This window comes from Vanellus vanellus, assembly GCF_965231255.1.
Source record: "Vanellus vanellus genome assembly, chromosome: 2".
Classification (NCBI taxonomy): Eukaryota; Metazoa; Chordata; class Aves; order Charadriiformes; family Charadriidae; genus Vanellus; species Vanellus vanellus.
The window spans coordinates 25286569-25311827 of NC_138906.1; the positions used below are offsets into that span (position 1 = coordinate 25286569).

The 25259-nt window shown below is 40.3% G+C and overlaps 1 protein-coding gene across 1 annotated transcript in view; it reads left to right on the forward strand.

Moving 5' to 3' along the window:
• ZNF804B (zinc finger protein 804B) overlaps window positions 1-25034 on the forward strand; it is a gene marked incomplete at its 3' end in the record, with an annotated part of 252650 nt that extends 227616 nt beyond the window's left edge. The window contains exons 3-4 of the mRNA XM_082499621.1: window positions 18589-18719; window positions 21344-25034. Of these exons, the coding sequence (XP_082355747.1) occupies window positions 18589-18719; window positions 21344-25034 (3822 nt within the window). The remainder of the gene's footprint in view (window positions 1-18588; window positions 18720-21343) is intronic.
• Window positions 25035-25259: the final 225 nt, after the last annotated feature.

Here is a 25259-nt window from a genome sequence, read left to right on the forward strand (position 1 = left end):
GTACAGCATATGAGCGAAAGCAGCATGTAAACCATGTGATAATTCTGTGGCATCACAGTAGTAAGAACGTTCATATTGCCAGTTTGAAATGAGTTTAAAGTGAATGCTTAGTTTATAATGTTGTGCACTATTTTCTTAAATGTTTTGAGGGGAGGCTTATATTTATAGCTACGATAGACAGAGATGCTTCAATTGCACGCTACAGCAAGTGCACGTACCAGAGTAGTTCCGGAGCAGCAGAAGCAACATTATGAAATACCACTGAGCACACTCCGGTGATTGGGCGTGACTCGAGGCAACAGATTCCAAAGAAATGTCACCAGAAACAATTCTTTATTTCAAACTTACCAATCTGTGCAGATCAGTGGGCCTTATTAAGAACTGCTGGACCGGCTGCCCTGCCAACGCTTTGCTGCTCTCTTATTACTCAGTGATAAAGTAAATAAATTGGCGGTATTCATCCTTTTAAAATTGCACGTTGCTTAAAATAATGAGATTCCTTTCATCACTAGCCCTCAAAAAAAAAACTTCTTGCAAATAATGCAGAGCTTTTTTAAATTTAATGTCTCGATAAGCTAAATTGTTAAATGCTAGATGCTATGGAATTACATTTGGTGTTCTTTAGAATGAATGCTAATTAACATGTAAATTAGCAATTTAACCCTCTTTAAATTGGAAAAAAACCCATGGGACACCTAATTTCATAGTTGTTAATGATGGTCCAATGGCTGTAAGATATTTCTTAAGCATTTAATTATATAAGGAATTACAAAAGTGTATTATCAGATTTTGGCATTTAAGACATAGTAATAACCAGAATGTCAGTTAGAAGAAGCGCTCTTCATTAATGTCTGTGTTATTGTCCTTTCCCTTCTTCTCAGAGGGTACACTTTTTAATTACTAAAGTTTTACAACTAATTTTTCAAGCAGGAGGAATGGTTGATGCAGTGTGATGGATGGCTTATTCAAATAAGCAAGAAATCTGAAGGATTAGATTTGTAAAAAAAAAAGGATGATGACAAACCACAGAAAAAAAATGAAATTCTGCCAAAAAAAATCTATTTAGGGTTTAATTTTTACAATAATTCCGCACCCAGAACATGAAGAAATATGTTCTTATTTAATTGTATTTAGACAAAAAGTGCAGTAAATTTGTTTCCATTTTGAATATGGATAAGGAAAAAATTCTCAAAACCATATTAATTAAAACATGCTGTTATGAATGATTTAACATGGCAATTACAATGTAAATTCAATAAATTTTGAAACAAAAGACTTTCTGAAACATTCAATTCAAATGAAAAGTATTTTTGAGCCAGTCGTAGTTCTTTTTCATACTGTTCGTACTATATAAACAGGAGTGATTAAAATCAACATATTTTTCTTTGGTTCTCAGTTCTGAAATGCTAATACAAGCAGTACATAGGATATTATTTAAGAAAACTGGAATGATATGAAGAACCTAAATATTTATGTTTAAATTATTATTCCCACTTTCAGTTAACCTTTAGGGCAGTCAGGCTGGAGTTGTGCCTGTATTGTTTAGTGGGCAAGATAAATTATACTGGGCGTTGCTGTCCTGTTTTTAAATGTCTGTATTCAGATGTCTTTTCCACTTTTTAAATGCCAGTAATAAGGGCAGAAGCAGCAGAATATATGGTGTGCTTTCTACTTCTACGCAAAATGTTACTGTTCATGCAAAATGTGACTGTTCATGCAAAAATGCCTATTCACCATGAACTGATAAGAACTGGGCAAGACTGAACACAGACATACGTTATATTTCCTGTGCCAGCTTCAAAAGACTGGTAAACATTAGGTAATGTTGCTTATAGGCCACATTGCACTTTTTTTGTAGTTGTTTGGTTGAGGTCTTTTTGTTAAATCAGCAGCTCTTGAATAAGCGTTTCGTCTTAAGGTCGGGCTTTACAAGTCTTGCTTCAAATAGTGAGGTAGTAGGGAGCAAACACTGCCAGATGCGGTGATTGTCTTTCATTACTGTCTGTTCACAAATACTTAACTCATATTTGTGGAATGGCGTGTAGAATAAGGTACCATTCAGCCAGATTAAGGAACCTGTTGTGCAGGTTACAACACGTCTGTACTTATCTCACCTGGGGCAATCCGATGCCATAGTCAGCTTTTGGAAATACTGGGCAATTAGCTTTGCGAGCAAAATGTTGTACCCTCCAACATTCAAAGAACGATTACATTTCTGTTGGCTTCTGCGTCACTTTTGAACAGTGCTTTCTTGCTCGTATCTTTCCCTCCTCCGGAAAAATAATAATTCTTCTAATCCCATTGGCATCCACAAAGTACAAGGGGCCCTATGAACATCTGTTTAGAATCTGCGTCTATTAGAGTTCTGTTCGTTTTTGACCGTCTGCACCTCCCGTGCAGTAATTAATGTGCAAGAATGTGGCTGAGCAATTGATTCCTGCGGAGCTTTAAAGTCATGCTAATCAACTGTGTTTGTGTTCGCGGAACCGTACGATGTGCCTCGTACATACTTGAAGGGGCATTCATAGCAGAAACAAATATTTTAAAGCAAAACAGAAACATATCTGTGCATCACCAAGACAGCAATAAAAGTGGTGAGATTAGTCATTTATTATCCTTACTTAGTTAAAAGCATTAATTAACATCTTTTAACATGTCTCTAAGGGAAAAATAAAGGAGGTAACCCAGGCTAATTATCATTTCACAGCTTTTGCAATTTCATAATAATTAGGCTCCACCAGGAGCCATTAAAAAGATGAGGGCCCTTTAGGCACCTTCTCAGATTAAATTGCAAGGGAATATCTAGAGAAATGTAGTTGACGTTCATGTGAATACCAAACAAATATATTATCACAGGTGATGGGACAATAAAAACCCAAATGTTTCCTGAACAAAAAAAATTTGACAACTAAACACTTTTTTATCAGGAAAGGCTATTTTTAGAGTAGAATGGTTTTGCAGGAACATGAGAAGATCAAAAACATTTTTCATTCAAAAGGTTTACATCATTTAGTTTCAATCAGGTTGAAACGGTTCATAAAGACTGAAATCCTTTGCTTCAACAGCGTTACTTTAAAAAATATTTTTAAAGTTCTTGTAAGATATTTAAAAATACTTTTAAAATATTAATTGTAACATATGCACACATATTTATTATTGTTCAGATAAAAAAATGTTGAAAATTACAACTTCAAGGCATTATGTTTTATTGCTATTTAGATGCATTGACATCAACTAAATTGGCAGCACTTGAAATTTTCATTTTTTTAATGTTTTCAAAATTTTATTCCTCCCAGTAAGACTAAAAAGTAAAGAGATCCTAAATGTCAAAATCTCCTACAGATCAGGAGTTCTGGTTCTTCGAACAAGTGTGTAAGCGTAGAGGAAGTGACGGAAACCCCCTGGAACCTTGTAGGATACTTTATGCTTATAGTTAGCGTTTCTCTGCTGCTTTTCAGCCCTTAGCATGTCGTTGGATTCTTTGCACTTAAACACTGGTGTTTAAAAGAGCAAGTGCAGTCACATTCCATTGCTCTGCATTTACACTTTCCATTTAGGATCTGTGGGATTCAGAAAGAAATCGTGTCCAGAAGAAGCAATATAACCTATTGCTTGTAATCTGAACCTGCCTCGGAGATCCAGTTTTAGATAAGGATCTGATTGTGTGAATATCAAATCACAATTAGTTGAGAAATTATTGGGTAAAGTAATACCACGTTTAGGGGTAAAATGTTACAATTTATTAAACCACACGGTTACCGGTATTCGTATACAAAATTATTGCCTAAAGGTACAGTGTAAGTTTTACCTTTTAAAAGGCACCCGGGATATTCAGATTAAACTTATCTTGTTCTTTACTTCAAAGCAGTATTCAATCTTCTCATCAGCTCCTAATGACCATCTTTTCTGAGTTCTGTATTACTTTTACATCGTTTACGCTGGGTTACACCAAAAATTCATTCATTGACATAATTATGGCTCTCAATACCCCATGTCAGATTTTGATTTCCTTCCCATTTTGAAATTTAGCACAGCATAATGTCCCTTTACTTGGTTAAAAAAGAAAATGAAGAGTCTGGCCTGCCATTTGAAAAGAATCATAAATCGGACTGTACACATGCAAAACAGCAAGTCACAACCTAATAAATCTGAACATGGAGCACGTGAGAAATGTACAAAAAATGTTATAACAATTTTCTGTTATTTCTAGGAAACAAACACTTCTTTTTAATGTAATTCCTTATTTATTTTTACACAAGGTCTTTCTAAAAGCTAAACCAATAATACCTGGAAAAACAATGGAACATTTTTTCAGAAATTAAAATGATAATGTATGATCCAGTTGCCCTACTTGTCCTTGTCTCCAGAATAATTTACAGTATCATTTTAACTCACCTAGTCCAAAGAATATAAAATCACTATTACCATATTGTATCTGTGTTGGTGCATATTTTAAGATGATTGTTGTTCCATTTGAGTACATAAACTCACAATCGTTCTTTTTTTTGCAAGAAATAATGAAAATTCAGAGGTGTAAAAAAGTATGGATTGCTAGAATAAGAAGCCACGGTATAAATAAAAGTTCAACTTCAAATTTTATAGGAAGAAAAGTTTCCTGGGAGGGAGTAGTAGAGTAAAGCTTGCTTAAAAACTACTTTATGTCAAGTGACAGGCAAAGAATTTGAGAAGTGACACAAGTATTTCAGAAGCAGTGAGTGATAGATCAGCTTTATAATGTTAAAAATGTCCATGTCTACATGAAAAACTAGGTGTGTGTTTATAGCATCATTTGATGTAAGAGCGAATACAAACAGATGTAGTCTGGAGCATGGGTAAGAGGGGAGAGAGGGACATTAAATGTTGCCTCCGCAACATACAAGGGGATAAGAGAAGTTTGGGATCGCTCTTATAAAAGCGCATCACGCTCATTTCCAGCCCCTTTCCAGGGAGCAGTTTCTAGAACAGTACTAAAAAATTTAAATCATGGAATCACAATTGAAGGGTGTCAAGTTGCAGCTGAGCGATACGCTACGCGCCAGTGGGCTGAGCTGCATAACTTGACCACGTGTGTGCTTTTAGCTCCCTCTCCTAGTAAAAGCCTCAGGCACTGCAGGTTGCAACAGCAGTACGATCAAAGGGTCAGAATACAAATAACAAATTGCAAACAAATAACATTTTAAGCATGTGGCAATAAAGAGGGTGCTAGTTAGGCCAAAATATCTTTGCCTTTATAAACTGCAAAATTAGGACATCATTCACCCTGCGCAGTTTCTCATCTTCTTCCATGACACACTGAATTTGCTTAAGAAGCACCTTATTGCTTTTGTTATTTCAGAGGGAAATGCTGCTGAACTGGGAAGAGAGGTGGATAAATCAGTAGAGGGAAGAAATGACACTAAAGTCAAAGGAGACAACACATAATAATAATGTGAGACAAATTTGGAAAAGAATTTAATAAAAGAAAAACTATAATCAGAATAACCTTTTTTTTAATCAGCATAATTTACTGAAATGTGTTCTCAGAAGATTGTCTCAGATAATGAAAGGCTTAACCAGGCTACTGCAGGAGTGAATTACCCTGGAAAAAATGGGACATCTGTTCATCTGCTCCTGTAAATAAACCGCAGACTGGAACATAAACTGCTACTCCAATCCCACGCATGAAGAAATTAAAATTAACAGATTATCCATCTGAATTTGCTGCCTCCGTGGGCCTTTCTTCTGTCAAGAACAGGACAAAAATACTTCATCCACATTATGGGTGTCTAAAAAGCTGATTTTTAATCTATATGTTATTAGCATTATGATGATCAACACAGGCACACAGGAAATTTAAAAAGACAAGCGATCGTATTTAGTAAATGGAAATAAAATATTTGCATATATTTGTGTAAGTAAAACCTGTAACATACACTTCTTTAAGGAACCTAGTGTCGTAAAGGTGAATGATCTTGCCAAATGGACTAGGAGGAGGAATTCAAATGGAAAGATGTGAGAGAGACCTAGGAAAATTTAAAGAGCACTTGGCAGATGGTTTAAGAACCCAAAACTCACAACTGAAAAAGACCAAATAGGTTATAAACAGCTAATCTCGTTTAGAAGGAAATTCAATTCTCTGTGGCTTAAATTTATAATAAAGGAGAGAAAGGAAAAATGGATGGTAAAGATCATAAATCAGAAGTGAAGAAATTGGAAAAAAAGTGATGGAGGAAGTAAAAAGGGTAAAACGAAAATCTGTAGTCATCAGAGGTGAGGGCAAGAAGGTTTCTGAAAGTATATTGAGGACATAAAGCATCTGCTCCAAATAGAAACGAATTACTTGTTAGCAGTGATGTAAAAAGGACTATTCAACACAGATTTCCGTTCTAGACTTGGGGCAAAGCCAGATGATTTAGTCACATCTATGATGTTTATGATGATTGTGAAGTACCACTTTACCAATAGTTAAGAAGGATATTAAACAGCGTAATTTAGAGCTAAGCATTTTTCTATCAGTGGGCTCAGGTGACCAACATTTAAATGTTAGGAAAGAGATGATCATAAACTCTCCTAATCATCAATGTTGATTTTTAATAAGTCTCAGAGCACTAGAGGAAGATGTATCAATCTAGAAGCTAGATAATGCCATGCTAAGATTTAAAAAGAATAAACGAGAAAATCTGTCATCCCGACATTAGTGCCAGGGAAAATACCGGCATGACTGATACAGGACTCCATATAGTATTAAAGAAAGATAATGTAATTAATTACATCGCTTTATGTAAAATAGATCTTGTCAGCGTAACTTGATTTTATCAATTCATCTGTTAAAACATAGCAAATCAGGTTGCCCTCTGTCCCATGTTATTGAAAAGTTTTGATCAGGTGATTAAAAAAGTCCTTTGTGGCCTTTTTTTATTGACAAAAACTGCAAGGAAATGCCATTTATTAAACTTCCTTTACTTTGATCAGGCATTTTATTATAGTATCGCTGCTAGATTCCTGGTTACCTTTAGCTCTCCTACTCCAGAAGAGATCAGTCTAAGCAAATAGAAGAGAAAGAATATTTTGGGATTGAATGAATTAAAAAAAAAAAAAAAAACAAACCCAACCTAAAATGCTTTTTATGGGCAGCTATTACTTCCTATGAGAAAAAGCAGTATTTTACTTCCTTGAGATATTTGATGATGCTTCTGCTTATAGCTGCCCTTAATATCCTTCATGCACATATTGTTTTTCACTATTTGTCCTGACCATACATTTAATGTGCATTGAGTGGTACCCATAAACAATGCTACATTTATCACAAGTACATATTAAAATTACTCTTTTCAGTGATGAACTTGTTCTCTGGTACAGCACTTCAAAGTCTCGGTGTAGTGGTCTGCTGATTCAACTTTCTTTTATGTAAACCTACAGATGTGGCACAATAGTTTGTAATAGGTTTACCTTTTACGCTTTATTGTTGTTCCATCAGCACTACCATAGTTATCAAGAATCAATTGATTATACAGGTAAATCAAATTTAGGCTTAATTCAGATGTCTGACATCTTTCCTCTTGTTTGAATGGGCTTACAAATAGATGTGGCAATTAAACATATATCTGTAAGTGCTGATTCAGCCTCCTCCCTGCTCTTTTGAGAAGTCACTCCATCTCTCTTTGCCTTCGTTTCTTTATTTGTAAAATGATATCGTGGTAAAGATACCTGTTTCATAAGAGGCCTGACATCTGTCTATAGAAAGTGCTATGTAAAATCTGTGTACGTCATTTCTACTATCATTTTTGTGACTCTGAAAGTCTGATGACCTCACTGAAGAAAGTTTGAGGTCAGGCTTTGGACTGGAATTCTTGGATAATTCAGGTTCCTGCTCTTTTCCTTAAGATGTATGTCATTTTGTATTCTGCCAGCTGCAGTTAGACCAAAGAAAAACAAAGTGGTAAGACAGGCTTCAAAAAGATGTGGGAAAGGCTTGAATATTTTTAAAATATGATTAAAAGAAGTACTGAAAGCTTTGAAAGGAGCCAGTCTTGCATAGGGTCTGTAATACCAGTTTCTTCTTTTAAAGCTGCTTAAATGGAAAGGAAAAAGAAATAAAATATATGAGATGATGCTTTTTCTCTGGCTAAGAAAGAGAGTCTGACACCCCAATGAGTGGGGTGATGTATGGTCATGAAGTGAAGATACAGTCCCTGCCCCAAGTTTCTTATCATTCAAATGTGTTGCTTTTACTAGGTAAATTACTCTGTATTCTGAAGTGGCACTGAATATGTCTAATCAAATTATACAGTGCGTAGTCAGCTTGTGGGATCCTACGACAATAAGTTCATAAGAACTGATATAAACGTGAATGGTCACTTGGAGCATATGCTGTATCCACAAAAAGGCCTTCAGAAGAGTGAGTTGCTGCCACCAAGTGCCTGTTCTGTCCTCTCCCCTGTGGAAACGGCCCCCATGAAACTCATCTCTTTTAACTTTACTTGGGAGATTCTCATGAGCAGTACAAATGGATGTACTTTCATCCAGCAGTGGATGAAATTAGTTTAATTAGCAGGAATATTTGCAGATCTGGTTGAACAGTAAGAAGCTCCCGCAGAAAGGACACGGGTAAGCACTGGTAGGTCTTGATGCTTTCTGGAATGAAGACCCATTGCACTAGATCAGACTGTCTTTCTACGCAAACTTAACAGGGGGTTCTGCGAAAACATGTGAAAACAAGCCCTTCGAACAGCCATCTGTAATTTATCCTTCCGGTTGGATCTGTGATCAACATCTCATTCACTGATAGACGGATTCTCTCAGACGTGTCTGAGGGCTGACTTTCCCCCCCTATCATCTCATTCTCTAACCCCGTCATACCAGGGTATTTTCTTCCTGTCTTCCCATTCACTCCCACTAACAATGTTGAATCTGTTAATTGCAATGTAAGCTATGCAAAAAATGGTTACTATCACACACTTCAGAGTGATCTGTACCTATGTATGGGTAAAACAAATTAAAATTTATCAGCTAGTTTTTGAGCTTCATGTCTCGTGGTTAATTCCTGTATGTAATAGCCTTTCCAATTTATTTTTAGGATTTTATTCACCATAGTAAAAGCAAATTCCTTCGTTGCTGTTTCCTCTCTTTCACTTGAAGAGCTAAAACCATAAGCTTCAGACATGAAGTCTAATTATGTTCTCTAGTAACTACCCTTCTCATTTGATGGTTTTCAATGTGAATTCATTTTACAAATAATGTAATTGGTTCTAATGTTAGGGTTACAGGCAAGAGAACAGTTACTGAAATTCACATTCCTTTTTTTTTCCTCATTTAACCCTTCTATGGTGGATTTGTTCAGATTTTAATTAAGGAGCTTTTCAGCAAAGTGGAAATCAATCTTTAAAGCCACTCAGGCACTCAAACGCTCACATTAGCTCATGCACTTAGGTTCAGGGGAGGTTCTTTCAATATGACAGGAGACATATACCTAATGCTGACTGAAGAAAACAGGGGTACGTACTACATTTTTATCTGGGGCTGCAATGCATTACAGAATGATGGCTATTTTGGAGGATGCATTCTCAATGATATTCTGCAAAGAAAAATCTAAATTAAAGTGGAAAAAATTATTTCATTCTTACTAACCTGCCATTTTATAATTTATATGCATGGAATCTTTTTTTTTTTTCCCAAAGCTGCCTTCTATTTACATGACTACAGTTACACTACCGTGAATAAGAGGAGGATTTGCTTCTCAGTATACTTGCAGCAATAGTTATTTGCCCCAGCTTTTAAACTATTTATACTGAGAACCTGTTAGATCTATATAATGGGATGAGCGTGGCCCCTGGAAGAATGCTCAAAATAGGAAGTAATGGTGTCCCCCAGTATTGTGCTCTTATGGTCCTCAAATTGAGAGAGAGTGAATGAGAGCAATATAGAAAAAATTGTTCCTGAAGCCAGAGACTCCTTGGAGAATGAGGGGTGACAAATCTGGCAGGGAAATGCAGATTAAGTAAACCTTCTCTGTGCTCTTGTCAATTTATAAAAAAAGCCCAGGTGTCTTCCTTAACTTTCTTTCTATTACATGTGCCATAAATACACTAATTCAAAGTAGTCTTTTGTGCAGCTCATAGACATGAATATTTTCTGTAACAATGAAAATGTACCAGTAGCACAAATTTCCTCTGTCTTTCAAACACCTATGTCTGAGGTAGAATCATAGAATAGTTTGGGTTGGAAGGGGCCTTAAAGGTCATCTAGTCCAAACCCCCTGCCATGAGCAGGGACATCTTCAACTAGATCAGGTTGCTCAGAGCCCCGTCCAACCTGACCCTGAAAGTTCCCAGGGATGGGGCATCTACCACCAATCTGGGCAACCTGTTCCCATGTTTCACCACCTTATAGAATCATAGAAAGGTTTAGATTGGAAAGGACCTTGAAGATCATCGAGTTCCAACCCCCCCCGCCATAGGCAGGGACACGTCCCACTAGACCAGGTTGCCCAAGGCCACGTCCAGCCTGGCCTTGAACACCTCCAGGGATGGGGCCCCAACAACCTCTCTGGGCAACCTGTTGCAGTGCCTCACCACCCTTAAAATGAAAACCTTCTTCTTAATGTTTAATCTGAACCTGCCCTCTTCTAGTTTAAAGCCATTCCCCCTCGTCCTATCATTACATGCCCTAGTAAAAAATCCTTCCCCAGCTCTCCTGTAGGCCCCCTTTAGGTACTGGAAGGCTGCAATAAGATCTCCCCGGAGCCTTCTCTTCTCCAGGCTGAACAGCCCCAACTCTCTCAGCCTCTCCTCATAGGAGAGGTGTTCCAGCCCTCGGATCATCCTTGTGGTCCTCCTCTGGACACGCTCCAGCAGGTCCATGTCCTTCTTATGTTGGGGACTCCAGAGCTGGATGAAGTACTTCAGGTGGAGTCTCACCAAAGTGGAGTAGAGGGGCAGAATCACTTCCTTTGACCTGCTGGCCACAATTCTTTTGACGCAGCCCAGGATATGGTTGGCCTTATGGGCTGTGATCGCACACTACTGGCTCATGTTGAGTTTCTCGTCACTCAGTACCCCCAGGTCCTTCTCCTCAGGGCTGCTCTCCAGCCATTCCCCGCCGAGCCTGTGTTTGTGATTGGGATTGCCTCGACCCAGACCTTGCACTTGGCCTTGTTGAACTGCATGAGGTTGGCTTGGGCCCACCTCTGCAGCCTGTCCAGGTCCCTCTGGATGGCACCCCTCACCTCCAGCGTGTCTACCTCACCAAACAGCTTGTTATCATCGGCAAACTTGCTGAAGGTGCACTCAATCCCACTGTCCATGTCGCCAACAAAGATGTTGAACAGTACATGTCCCAGTACCGATCCCTGAGGAACACCACTTGTCACTGCTCTCCACTTGGACATCGAGCCATTGACTCTTTGAGTGTGACTATCCAGCCAGTTCTTTATCCACCGAGTGCTCCATTTGTTGAATCCATGTCTCTTCAATTTAGAGACCAGGATATCATGTGGGACAGTGTCAAACGCTTTGCACAAGTCCAGGTAGATGATGTCAGTCTTCATAAAAAAATTCTTCCTTATATCTAGTCTAAATCTACCCTCTTTTAGTTTAAAACCGTTACCCCTTGGCCTATCGTGACAGGCCCTGCTAAAAAGTTTGTCCCCATGTTTCTTATAAGCCCCCTTAAAGTATTGAAAGACTGCAGTAAGGTCTCCCCGGAGACTTCTCCAGGCTGAACAACCCCAACTCTCTCAGACTGTCCTCATAGGAATGGTATTTCATCCTTCTGATTATTTTTGTGGCCTTCCTCTGGACCTGCTCTAACAGGTCCATGACTTTCCTGTCCTGAGGGCTCCAGAGCTGGATGCAGTACTCCAGATGGGGTCTCACAAGAGCAGATTAAAGGGGCAGAATTACCTCCCTCAACCCACTGGCCATGCTCCTTCTGATGCAGCCCAGAATATGGTTGGCCTTATGGGCTGCGAGTCCACATTGCCAGTTCATGTCCAGCTTTTCATCCACAAGTACCCCCAAGTCCTTCTTGGCCGGGCAGCTGTCAATCCATTCATCCCCCAGCCTGTATTGATCCTAGGGGTTGCCCTGACCCAGGTGCAGGGCCCTACACTTGACCTTGTTAAGCCTCATGAGGTTCACACAGGCCCACTTCTCAAGCTTATCCAGGTCCCTCTGGGTGACATCCCTTCCCTCAAGCACGTAACTGCACCACTCAGCTTGGTGTCATAAGTAAGCTGGCTGAGGGTGCACTCAATCCCACTGTCTGTGTCATTGAAGATATCAAACAGTACGGGGTCCAAATATGGACCCCTGAGGGACATCACTCATCACCAATCTCCATCTGGACATTGAGCCATTGACCATTACCCTCTGGATGGGACCATCCAACCAATTCCTTATCCATCAAACAGTCCATCCATCAAATCCATATGTCTCCAATTTAGAGACAAAGTTGTTGTGGGGGACCATGTCAAAAGCCTTACAGAATTCCAGAGAGACAACATCGGTAGCTCTTCCCTTGTCCACTGATGTAATCACTCCATCACCGAAGGCCACTAGGTTGGTCAGGTAAGGAATTGCCCTTGGTGAAGCCATGCAGGCTGCCTCAAGTCACCTCCCTTTCTTCCATGTTCCTTAGCCTAGCTTCTAGGAGGATCTGTTCCATGATCTTCCCAGGCACAGAGGTCAGGCTGCCAGTAGTTCCCAGGGTCCTCCTTTCTACCCTTTTGAAAAATGGGTGCAATGTTCAGGTTACACAGGTGGTCATGAACCTGATCTTCTCTACAGTGGGAGGGACTTTGCTCCCCCAGTTCCTGTCTTGTGATCCATCCACTTGAGAGGTGTGGGAAGAGAGGTTACCACTTAAGATTGAGGCAAAAAAATCAGCCTTCTCCTCATCCATAGTTACCAGTTTGCCAGTCTTGCTCGTCAGGTGGTATTGCTTTCTTTGACCTTCCTTTTCTTGCTGACATACCTGTAGAAGCTCTTATTATTCTTTGCATCCCATGACAAATTCAGCCCCGGACATGCTTTGGCCTTCCTGACCCCATCTCTACACAACATAGCATTGTCCCTGTACTCCTCCCAGGATACCTGTCCCTGCTTCCACTGCCTCTGCATCTCTTTCCTGCCCTTTAATTTGACCAGCAGGTCTTGACTCAGCCATGCCAGTCTCTTGCCTTCCTTTCCTGGTTTCTTACCTGGGGAAGTGAGCTTTTGCACTCTGTGGAAAGAGTCCTTTAAGATCTGCTGGCTCGGTTCTGCTCCTTTTGTCCCTGAGGGCAGTTTCCCAGGGGGTTCTATTGACTAAATACTTGAAGAGCTGGAATTTTGCTTTCCTAAACTTTGGGGTCCTGACTTTACTTTTCATCTGACCCATATCCTCAGGACTGTGAACTCTTCCAGTGCGTGATCACTGCAGCCCAGGCTGCGTCCAATCTTGACATCACTGATTAGATCACTTGCATTGGTGACCAACAGGTACAGTATTGCATCCCCTCTGGTAGGGCTATTATCTGGCTTAAGACATTATCCTCAATGCATTCCAGGAGACTCCTGGATTACCTACAGCTTTCTGTGCTACTTTTTCAGCAGATTTTTGGGGTGGTTGAAGTCCCCCAGCAGGATGAGAGCCTGCGAGTGTGATGCCTCCTGTAGCTGGAGTAAGAAGGCTTTGTCAATAAGCTTGATCAGGTGGTCTGTTGTAGACCCCAACCACAAGGTCCCTTTGCTGCCTCAGTCTCTAATTCTTACCCATAAGCTTTTAACCTGCTTGTGGCTATTCTTCAGAAACAGTTCTTCACACTCTATCCATTTCTTGATGTAGAGGGAAACCCTCCCATCCTTCCTTCCCCACCTGTCACAGAATCACAGAATCACAGAATGGTCAGGGTTGGAAGGGACCTCTGGAGATCATCTAGTCTAACCCCCCTGACAGAACAGGGGCACCTACAGCAGGTTGCACAGGATGGCGACCAGGCGGGTTTTGAATGTTTCCAGAGTGGGAGACTCCACAGCCTCTCTGGGCAGCCTGTGCCAGTGCTCTGCCACCCTCAAAGTAACGAAGTCCCTCCTCATGTTTAGATGGAACTTGCTATGTTCAAGTTTGTGCCCGTTACGTCTTGTCCTGTCACTGGGCACCACTGAAAAAAGACTGTTCCCATCTACCCAGCACCCTCCCTTTAAGTATTGATAAGCATTGATAAGATCCCCCTTCAGTCCTCTTTTCTCCAGGCTCTTTCTACAGGCTGTCCCTTCTGAACAGCCCGTAGCCATTAATAGCCACACTCCAGTCACAGGATTGTCCCACCAAGTTTCAGTAATGGCAACTAGGACATAGCTTTATAGCAGCATGGTGGCCTCTAACTCTTCATGTTTGTTGCCCATGCTGCGTGCATTGGAGTAGAGGCACTTTAGCTGCGCTGTCGGCCGTATCATCTTCTTAGAGAAACACCCCTTAATAATTAAGATAGCCACCCTTAATACCTTCTGTACGTGATGAAAAGAAAGAGGTACTTTTACATCTCACTTTATCCCTCTTGTTTCAGACAGCTGCTTTAAGAAGAGGTGATTAGGTCCCTAAAGGTGCTTATTTCTTTCCAGTGGTTGTAAAGAAAAACTAAGCAACTACTATACGCGTCTAAATTTGATCAGCTGAATAACAATCCAGAGAAACGTTCACCTACACAGGGAGGAACAGCAATCAGGATCGTAACTCTGGAAAGAAAGTAATTTCAGTACTGCAAATGCAGCCAGGGGTGAGTATGCTACAGGTACGCGTAGGTCAGTGAAAAGCAAGTATTGGACACAATAAAACGACAATTTAAAAAAAAACAACAACCCAACAATACGAAAGAGGCAGAAATTGCTAAAGTACAGGTATTTGGCCACTGATATTTCATGTCTAGCAAAAGTAGGTAGTGAAGATGCAGATCCATTAAGTTATTTGGATGTCCTGGTGATTCACACCCGAGTTTAGGAGGAAAAGAATAGATTCAGCAGTTTTTGAGTAGGTCTTAGACAGAGGAGCCAATGTGACTCAGACCCGGTTGTATAAGTAAATCTTACCATAATAATGGATATTATTTTGTAGTCTTTTAATATCCTGTGTGGGTGCTTACAAAAAAAGGGACGGGTTACTTTTAAATATAGCAATGTCCACATGCACATGTGCACAAAACCAAGAGATAGAATACCACGTGAGTCTAAAAATGAAATACAGCTCCATAGCAATGATATTTGTAGCAGGTGAAGGACAGAACACAAGATTGCTTTTAAATAAATCATAATTTATTACACGTGCCTGTATTTGGATGCCCAGTTAAGTACCTAATTACATGAAAAATGCAATTGCCGTGTAAAGCGATGTTAATTTTCAAGAACACCTGCTGAGCTTAGGGTTGTCATTCAGGTACCCGCTCAGCTGCATGCTGTTGTGCACCACCTGTGGAAAATATTTGTGTGCCTGTCAGGAGTCTGGCACAGGTTATTAGTGAAAAAAACCACAGCTTTGCAGGTTCAGCAGGCAGTCCCATGGTCTATCCAGCATAGCTGACAAATTTCATTACGATTCCTAACTGGATCCCTGGCAGCGCACCTTTTCTAGTTTTGATGAGGGGATGTGCAGGGAGGGCCCTTTCTCTGCTCAGACTGTAGATGCTTTTGATTTCTTGGATTTCATCTCCAGTTGATGAGTCCTCCGCTATGCTCACCTACATATTTTTTTTATTCTTTTCTCTACTTCCTTGACACATGCTGTATGCCATTAGACAGCGAAAAATACTTCTAGAACTTCTATTCTTAGTGTTGGTCCATTTGCTATGTTGATTATCATCCTAACTGTCAAAGAAGTGAAAAGGCATTGCTTTGCAGTACCCGCACTCCATATTACTAGCTTTCACGTTGTTCTTTCTTTCCTTGACAGGTAGAAACTGTTTCTGTTTTTCCTCATGAATGCTTTATGTGGGATACCAAACAGCTCGCAGTGACAGCTAAAACATAGCAAGCAGCACTAAAGGACGTTTCTCAAATGTGTTTCTTTGCCCTTTCTTCACACTGAAGATGTTAATAAGACTCAAGACTACCTATGTTTTTCTATGGAGGATAGGATCTTTACTGCTTAAATATCTCTACTCTCTTGTAAATATTACTTAGGTGACAGAAAGTGTGGATTCATGCTGGGAAGATTCTCTCATTTCTTGTACGTCTTTGGCTTTTACATATTATTTAAAAAGCTTATTTCTTGGACCAAAAGTAATGTCTTACCTATTCATCTATTTTACCATAAATTGCAGGGAAGGAGGTTGGGGGAATGGAGCTCTTTGACTGGCCTGGCAAGTGGCAAGTGAGCAGAGAGGGAGGGCACGTAGCTAAAAATGTGGTGGAGCAACCATTTCTTTCCAAGGAACTCAAGCCTCTAAAGAGGGCTTTGCAGCTCTCCTGTTGCAGAGCCTGGTTCAGTGATGTACTAGATGTTGGAGCTGATAGAAACTTTCCAGAGAAACACACAGATTTGACATACTGTAAATATTTTTTATGAATGTGGTTAAACTTTCAACAGGCACCAGGTGGTAGGATGGTTCTTGCTGGTTGGTGGTGCACCAGCTCCCTGAGCTACTGCCTTTCTGGCTTTCTTGTCCTCATTCAAGGGAGTTTGCCTGTGCAGAGACATCACAGTGGTTGAGAGCTACCTCTTAAGCTCCTGGAGCAGCTAATTCATGGGCAGCCCAGCTCTCCCTACCTCCAGATCAGGGCTCAGAGGCACATGTCTTGGGGTCCAGTAGGCTGAGAGCAAACAAGAAAATTCTGCTCTTAGCATCCCAGCATTGATTTGTTTTTCTCTGACAGATGCTATCTGGCTTTTTAAAAAATCCCATACCTGAAGAACAGCTGGTGGGACAGTGGTGGGTGATACCCTCCACAGCTTTCCAGCACTCTTCACAGAATGTAATCACAGACGCTGAGAGTTTCCACCAAGGGCTTCTCCATGCCTCTCTGCCATATTATGTCATCACCGCTACCTGGATGATTTCATTTCAGCTGGAAAAAAAATAAGCTGTCATTCCTTTAGATTGTATAAAGCAACCACACAGTGCTTTTCACCTATTCCCTTTATCTTCATCTACTGACAAAAGCTAGACCTTTCTCCAGAAAGCAGTTCTCTCGCATGCATTCATCATTCTCTTGACCCCTACAAGTTGAGGACTCTCTGCCTTCCAGCCGGTTTCTCAAATGCAGATGCCTGCTGGCCTGGGCAGAGCTCTGTGCCATGGCTAGACTTCTCCACATACCTGAACTGCAGAAAGCGATAGTTACTGCTACAATGCTGGGTCAGCCTCCAATTTACCCTACTGACACATGTTGCACTTTCGGCCGTGCTATAGGGAAACAGCAGCATGAGACGATGGCAGTGATAAAGCTGTTGATCTTTAGGTGCTGGTGGACAGGCAAATAGGCATAGACGCTGCCAGCTGAGCAGCAGTTTAAAGATGATTGTGATACCAAAGCCTTTCTTCAAGTCTAGCTTGCAAAAACAGCTTTCTGGGCTCCATGGAAAATTTAGCGTTCCCTGGTGTTGATACTATGGTTCTGAATTTCAAAGCAGAGCTCAGGGCCACCTCCAGACAAAGGGGCAACTGGATGCAGTGGTTTAGTTCTCAGTCCTGGTCCTCAAGGTTTCCAGTTTGGGCATCTGGCTGAATGCACCAGAACTCCCTTCTGGTTTGTAAACTTGCCCTCCCCAAACATCATGGCACTGGAGAGGTGGTGAAGGGAGGAAGGCACTTCTGCAATGGCATGTGGGAGCGTGGACCTGAACAGGGAAGCTGTGAGGTTGGACATGACCCGCTGAGTCCTAGAGAGCACAGTGAACTCAAAGGCAAGATAGCATCACTTTTTTTGCAGAGAATGTTTTTGACACTTTTTGATTTGTGTCTTCTTCTCCTTCACTTTTCCTTATACTATCAGTAGTGCAAAACCAGTTAATAAAAATGTAATAAAGGCAAAGAAATTTGCCCTCTCCAACAGGAATTACCTGATTTATACATGTTCAAGGATATAAAAAAAAATAATTGTGAAAATAACTATAAAAAAGTTTCCTGATCAAATATTTCAGTCATTCTCTCCTTTGAAAAACAAATGCAGTCTTGAAAAAACTACAAAACCAACACAGAAGCACACATACATCCAGGCATACATGTGCAAGTACAGAGATCTATAAAATATATTATGAATATGAGCTCAGCTTTATTCCAGTATATGCCTATGGATTAAATTCCAACTGACTGAATTAAATAGGAAAATTTTAACTACATTAAACAGAGTCTAGTTTTGTGTATGTATTTGTACACAACAGAAGATTTGTGTGTTCATAAGAAATTAAAAACTATCATTCATATGTAGGTATAGATCAGCTAAATAACGATGGCCCAATCATATTGTTTTGTTAGGCAAAAATAGAATTTTCAATCTCTTCTTAGAATGATAGCATTTTAAATATATTTTTACTCTCCCTTTACATACTAACTTCACCAAAAGCAAATAAATTGAGTAAGAGGAAATGCATCTGCTATGTACATATTTAATCCCTTCTCTTCTTGTTCTTTTCACACAGAGATTGAAAGATTTAAAACAAAGGGAATTTGCTCGAAATGTGGCTTCAAAGTCATGGAAAGATGAGAAGAAACAGGAAAAAGCACTCAAGCGGCTCCACCAGCTTGCAGAGTTACGGAAGCAGTCAGAATGGCAAGTATTTAAAATTTATATTATGTTTTAATGCCCTCTTTCCTCAGTCCCCGAAGAAATCTCCGTATTTTTACTCCTACGCTCTGTAACGTACAGAGATCGTGTATACTGTAACCTGTTTTCAGCTGTCCCCAACTCCAAATGTTCCTGTTCTGCAAACCATAAAATTGAAAGTCCCTGAATTAATTACTTGTTATTTGAAGGTTTGTGTTTCTCTCTCCTGTAGCTAGTTAATCTCGTCTCTTCTGAACAAAGTGGTTTGAAGATGTTCTTATAATATCACCATTTTACCCTGTTCAAACTGACCTGAATAGATTGGTATCACTGTCTTATCATTTGCATGTAAGTGAACGGGAGAGGAAAAACACCTTTTAGAGCATCTGTACTTAGCCTGTGAATCATTTTCACTACTTTTAGTATACTGAGATTATTCTCAGAGTTTCTCTGCAGAGTAATTGAAGTATCATTATGTGAATGAAAAACAATTAACTGAGTTAAGTTTATCCGATACTGTTAGCTCTATTGATGAATATCAAGACACAGTACAATGTTTGCACTAATAAACCTTTACATTTGAGAAATCTCCTTTCTTTAACGACAATGAACGCTTCAGCAGAATAGACTGCCACCAGACCAATTGTTTATGTTAATCTATGACTATAGTTAAGTAGATAATTAAAGTGGCGTCCTTTTAAATTCATATCAAGCTTACTGTACCCTGGAAATAATAACATTCAGAGTTTATTATACACTCATTTTGGCCTATATAATTGCTTTTGAGTAATCTGCTGAAATATAACAGTTTAGTGCTAATGTATCACTTTTATGGTTACAACTCCATTTTCCTACAAATCTACTGAAAGAAATGTAACTGCCTGTGGGAAGATGCCTTTATGCCCACACACTTGGAGATGTAGTCTCAGCTAGACCAATAAGGTCGGTCTTAATAGAAAGCCAGAGTGAGACTGGGAGGGAAAAATCAGGTTCATTTTTCGAAAGAGCCGGGAGTCCATAATCCTTTACAAAGAGCCTGGAAAGACAGTGTTTGCTATTCCCGTTCCTAATGACTAATAGGTTCAGGGGTGGCTGAGCGCCATGATCTTGAGGGAGGGGTGGCACTCCCAGTTGCTGAGGCAAGACAGAAAGCCAGCCTTTCTAAGCAAAAGTTGACACACACGCAATCGTTATTATCCCTGAGTACTGCATACGGTTGCAGCAGAGTTCCTTACAGCAAGCTAATACAATTTGACAACAAAATTACTGTTAATCTTGTGCACAGCAAAACTGAAAATGCAGCTTTATTTTGCTGCTCCAAGGAGACTTTGAAAAGAATCTCTTTACACGCCTTCTCTAAGAGATAATTCTTTCTTGAGGTACAAACAGGGGTGAATTTGTATCTCCTGATGCCAAATTTGTGGCAAATGCAAACATATTCTCAGAAATGCATACATATTCTCATACCCCGAGTTGACCCTACTCCAGGGAGTCTTTATGTCGTTCCCACTGCTGGAGATCAATGCATTTTTATAGCGTTTATAAAGCACACTAGCTTATTTATAGATAGCTGTTATGCATATCTGGTAGTCATAATTTACTTACATTTAATTAAAACATTTTCTAATTTTTAATCAAACTCTGTACTGAAGCTCATTCCAAAATTTTTTCATGTAAGTGTACTGTAGTACTGCATTGATAGCAAATGTAGATAACTGGTCTAATGAAATACACATTTAAAATCTTACTTGGAGTAACATTTGTATGGTGGCTATGTATGTCTCAACTCTAATGGAAAATGGCAAGTTATTCCAACCTCAGTTTATTATCTCTTGCAAGAAATCAATGATTTACCATGTTTGTTAAGGCCTTCTTAGAATAGGTTGATTTTTTTTTTTAGAGTACAAGAAAATTAAACCCCAGATTTAAAATCTGAGAGGTTTTTCTGAAGAGTAAAAATGTAGAATACAGAAAGTACGGGAAAGCTACTGAAGTTGCCATTAATACTGATGGAAATCCACCTTGTGTCCTTTTCTCCCCCAGTGTTTGGTGGTAGTTTTAGCATTAATATCTCTTTAAATATTTCACAAAGTTGTTTATCGTGGAATAATATAAAGATAAAATAAAAATCTTCTCTTAGAAAAATCATACGTACATTCCCCCCTTCCCCCCCAACCCCCAAGCAGGCAGAATATTGCCTTTTCTCTTATAGTTTGATTCTGCAGATGCTCCAGGTGGAAGTGTCTCACTTGGAACAAGGCACAGTTGCCTTTGCAGTGGTGTCTCAGAAAACTAAGACTTGCCACAGACCACATTCTTACTGATATAAATTTAGGGTAAGACAACATTATTTATTCTAGAAGTACATGGGCATAATTCCGAAAACGAACATTCATGTGATGATTTCAAATCCTATTATTTCCTGTACATAAAGACTGTCTTGTCCATATAGAAGCCCAAGCTCAGGGCTAGACTGCACATTTACCCTTTAGAAACTTTAGAAACTTAGTTATCCCTTGTAACAGCATGAGTGACACCCTTATTGACCAGACAGACATTGTCAAATGCTAGTTCTGTCTTGTCTTGGTTACTTAATACAGCTTTCCTTTCTTTTATTTATTACCTTACAGCGTCACTGGGAGTGGACCATTGCTTAAAGCCCCCAGATTAGTCGTAGAAAAGCAGCAATCACCAGATGGCGTTTTCCTATACAAGGGTGGCAAGTTCACAGCCAGTTCTCAAAGAACTGCCACAAGTGAAGGACAAGTTTTCTCCAGCAGCGTACTAGAGAAACAGCAGTGTATCATAAGCAGGCACCAGTTCCCTACTGAAAGACCCCAAGCACTTGGAAATCAAGTCTCACGAGTGTTCCCAGATAGCGCCAATGCTTCTCAAAGGGCAGGAGTGTCTTTCTCATTCTCAAAAAAAGCCCCTTTGAAGCTCGAGTCCTCAGCATCAGTCTTCAGTGAGAACTCTGAAGAAGGAAATGATTGTAGTGAGTCCCCCAACCATAAAACAAAGCAAGCTCTTGAGGGCTGTCGTTCTGGCACACTTTTGGAGGAGGACGTGAAAGCAAGCTTGGATAAAGGGCCACCTGTTACACAAGACCAAATGGATTTGGATAACAGTGCATTAAGCCCTGTAGCAGCAAAACCTAAAATGCTAAAGGAAAATGATAAAAGTAGCGATAGAGAATTAGAAGAAAAGGTCAGTGCTCATCCTTCATTTTCCAAAGTCAAAATACAGCTTTCAAATTCGGATTTTTCTGGTTCACTTAGAGAAACAGAGCAAGAGAGCAAAATGAACGAGTCTGAGCAATTGTCAGAAACTCTCATGTCACCTCCCTGCCAAGCTAGCAATTTTGGTACGCAGCCAAACACCTACAAGCACAGCAATGCCCACCTGCCTGACCAGTTACCTGAGCTCCCACAACAGCCAGAACTACAGCTGGCACGTGCAAGCAACGTTTATGAGAGTCCTGGAGCGGTAAAAAGAGAAAGATCTTTGGAGGGTTCAGAAACCACAAATGCGAATATGGAAATGCTTCCAAGGGAGACCGTGGTTAAAGAGGTTAAGCCCCAGGCATTGCCTTTCCTCCATGTAGTCAGCAAAGATGGCACTACTGCTCTGCAGTGGCCCACAGAATTACTTTTGTTTACAAAAACTGAGCCCTGTATTTCATATGGCTGTAATCCATTATATTTTGACTTCAGACTCTCTTTAAATCACAGACATGGTAAACAGCATGAAACAAACAAAGAAAGCTGTAAAGAGCACTCTATAAATAGGACTGCAGATGAAAATGAAGCCTCAGGTTTAATAAAACACAAGCAAATGTCAAATGAACAAGATAATCAGTTGTTGAAACCAAAGAAGATGAAAGGTTCCCTAAATCCAAGAAAGGCCAAGCAAAAGGCCGAGTCAGACATGGGGAAAGAAATGAATGAAAATGGTCAAAAATGCATTGCAGATTATTGGAATGAAAATATACCCAAAGTGCCTGCTTACCTTGATGTCTCACAAAAGGATTATGTGACAGAAAAAAGTCTTCACACAACAACACTGAGAAGACCTTTAAAGCATCATGTTCATAGCTGTGAAAGAAAAAACCAGAACATTAGAAAGGAAAGCATTTCCTTTTCTGCTTTCATGTCTAGGATTAAAAAGTCTAAAGCTGCAAAATGTCATTTAATTTATTCTGAGGAAAAACGTGAAAACCAAAATGACTGCAGATCCATTCAAGATGTGGCCAGCTGCAGCAGTGACATAAGTGACAGTGGAAAAGACTCCACTGGAAGTTTCCTTAGTTATAAATCCAGTTCAAACAGCAGGTATTCAGAAAATGAAGGATGTGGAAGTTACATGAGATGCTGGAGATTCCCATCTCCTCAAAAGTCCTCTTCTGACAGACATTCCAGCTATTCTGACACTTCGGTTAATAGTATGAGTAGCTACATGAGCTACACGAGTCCCACATCAAACGATCACAGCAGAAATCATTTGCTTTTTTGTTGTAAGAGAAAAAGCAAGACAGCTGAAAGGCACAAATGTAAACACAAAAAGCACAAGCGTATTTTCACTTCTGATGATACAGAAGAGGACTATCTTTGTCATAGTAGGAGTCATAGAACGAGAAACTGTACACAGAGGGCCACAATTAAATACCGAAGATGTTCAAGGCATAAAGTTTTACAACACAGAGACAGATCTAAACACAGCAGACATAGGCACCTGCATTTTGGCAAAGTGCATAGTAGAAGTAGAAGCTACCATAGCTCCAAAAGTTGTTCCCCCAGAGATTCAAGAAGCAGTGAAAGATCATCTAGTAGCAGAATATCAAGAGGTAGCAGTTCAGGATCCTTCTCAAAGGAGACTGCCAACTGTGACAACAAAACAAAAGAGGACACAGAAAGAGGTTCTAACACTGAAGCGGGAAAAGCTGAAACTGCACATTACGACTCTCTGAATGTGAATGGACAGTCAAAAAGCTTTGCCACCTGCTCTTCTGAAGCCCTGGAAAAAGATAAACGTGGAAAAAGAAAGTCACTGACAGCCAAGTTACTTTTAGAAAGAGTGCAGTCCAAGAAAACCCAGGAACAAATGCAAAATTCAGACAGATTTTCAAACACTTGTGGGGTAGAATTAAAGGACCACTCGCGAAGCCACTTTGCTCTTCAGTTCCCATCATCAGTAGGTGACATTGCAGTGTTACCTTTGCCAGAGAAACTGCTAAGCATAAGTAAAAATGACACGGGGCAGGATGAAATCAGCTCGTTGGAAACCAGTCTGAAGAAAAACAACTTTGCAGCATCAGAGATAACTAATGTTGCTCTTTCAACAGACACCGATTATGACCATTGTCTTTTTAAAGACATCGTTCAAATAGGAACAGGCTATCAGAGCCCAAGCATAAAAAGGAACACGGCAATAAAGGAACAGTCCGGTCTCTTCATTAGTGAAGTGCAACCCTTTATACAAAGCTGTGACCCAGTACCAAATGATTTCCCTGGTGCTTTTCCCTCTAATAGATATTCTGTTGTTGCTAATTCAACAGAGACCAAAGAAGAACTACATGATGTAAACACGGACTTGAACCAGGCAGAAGGCAGTTCAGACTCTCTTTGTGACAATGCTATGCAGAAGTATGATGACACGGTAAATGACCCAGAAGTGTACAGTAAATCCACCTCCCCTCCTTTAACGCAGCAGCCTATCACGTTTTCACCGGAGGAAGTAGACAAGTACAGGTTGCTGCAGCTGCAGGCCCAGCAGCATATGCAGAAACAACTTCTGGCAAAACACCTGAAAGTTTTGCCTGCCCCGGGACCGTCTGCCTTCTCTGCAACACCAGCAGTTCCCGCCCTCCCTGTTCAGCAGCATGCTACTGTCACCACCATCCACCACACACTGCTGCAACGCTTTGCTGTCTCGGCATCCGTACATCCCCCCAGCAGCCATCTCTCCCTGGCACACCTCCACCCCCTCTCTCAGGCACATTTTGCCCCCATATCACTTTCCCCATTAGCCCCAGCCCTCATTCCCACCCACCCCGCTTTGCTGACAGGACATCCATTGCACTTGGTCTCCACCGCCCCCCTCCAGCCTTCCCCACTGACCTTCCCCGCGCTGCCACACACTGCGTATATCCCAGCCTTATTTACACCACACCTGAATGCAGCCACACCGTCTGCTATACATCCAAATCCTTTAGTTCATCCATTATTCCAAGGGCAAGAGCCCCACCACCATTCTTGCTCTAGCCAGACCCAACAGTTACCTACAATAAAAGAAGTTTTCAGTGTTTCTAGCTATTTAAACTAACCCAAATGATTACGCCATGGCTCCAAACCCAAATTTGAATAAAATAAATTATTCAGTGTTCAATCACGTGTCTGAGGGGAAGTCTACTGATTTGCTGAGAGCACAGCGGCAAATATTTTAAAGTCCACATTCTGGCTGACAGCATATGGATGTTGATTTAGTTCCCGTATCACTGAGTAAAAGCTGGTTTAAAGTCTTTTATGATTCTATCACAAGGAGGACGGG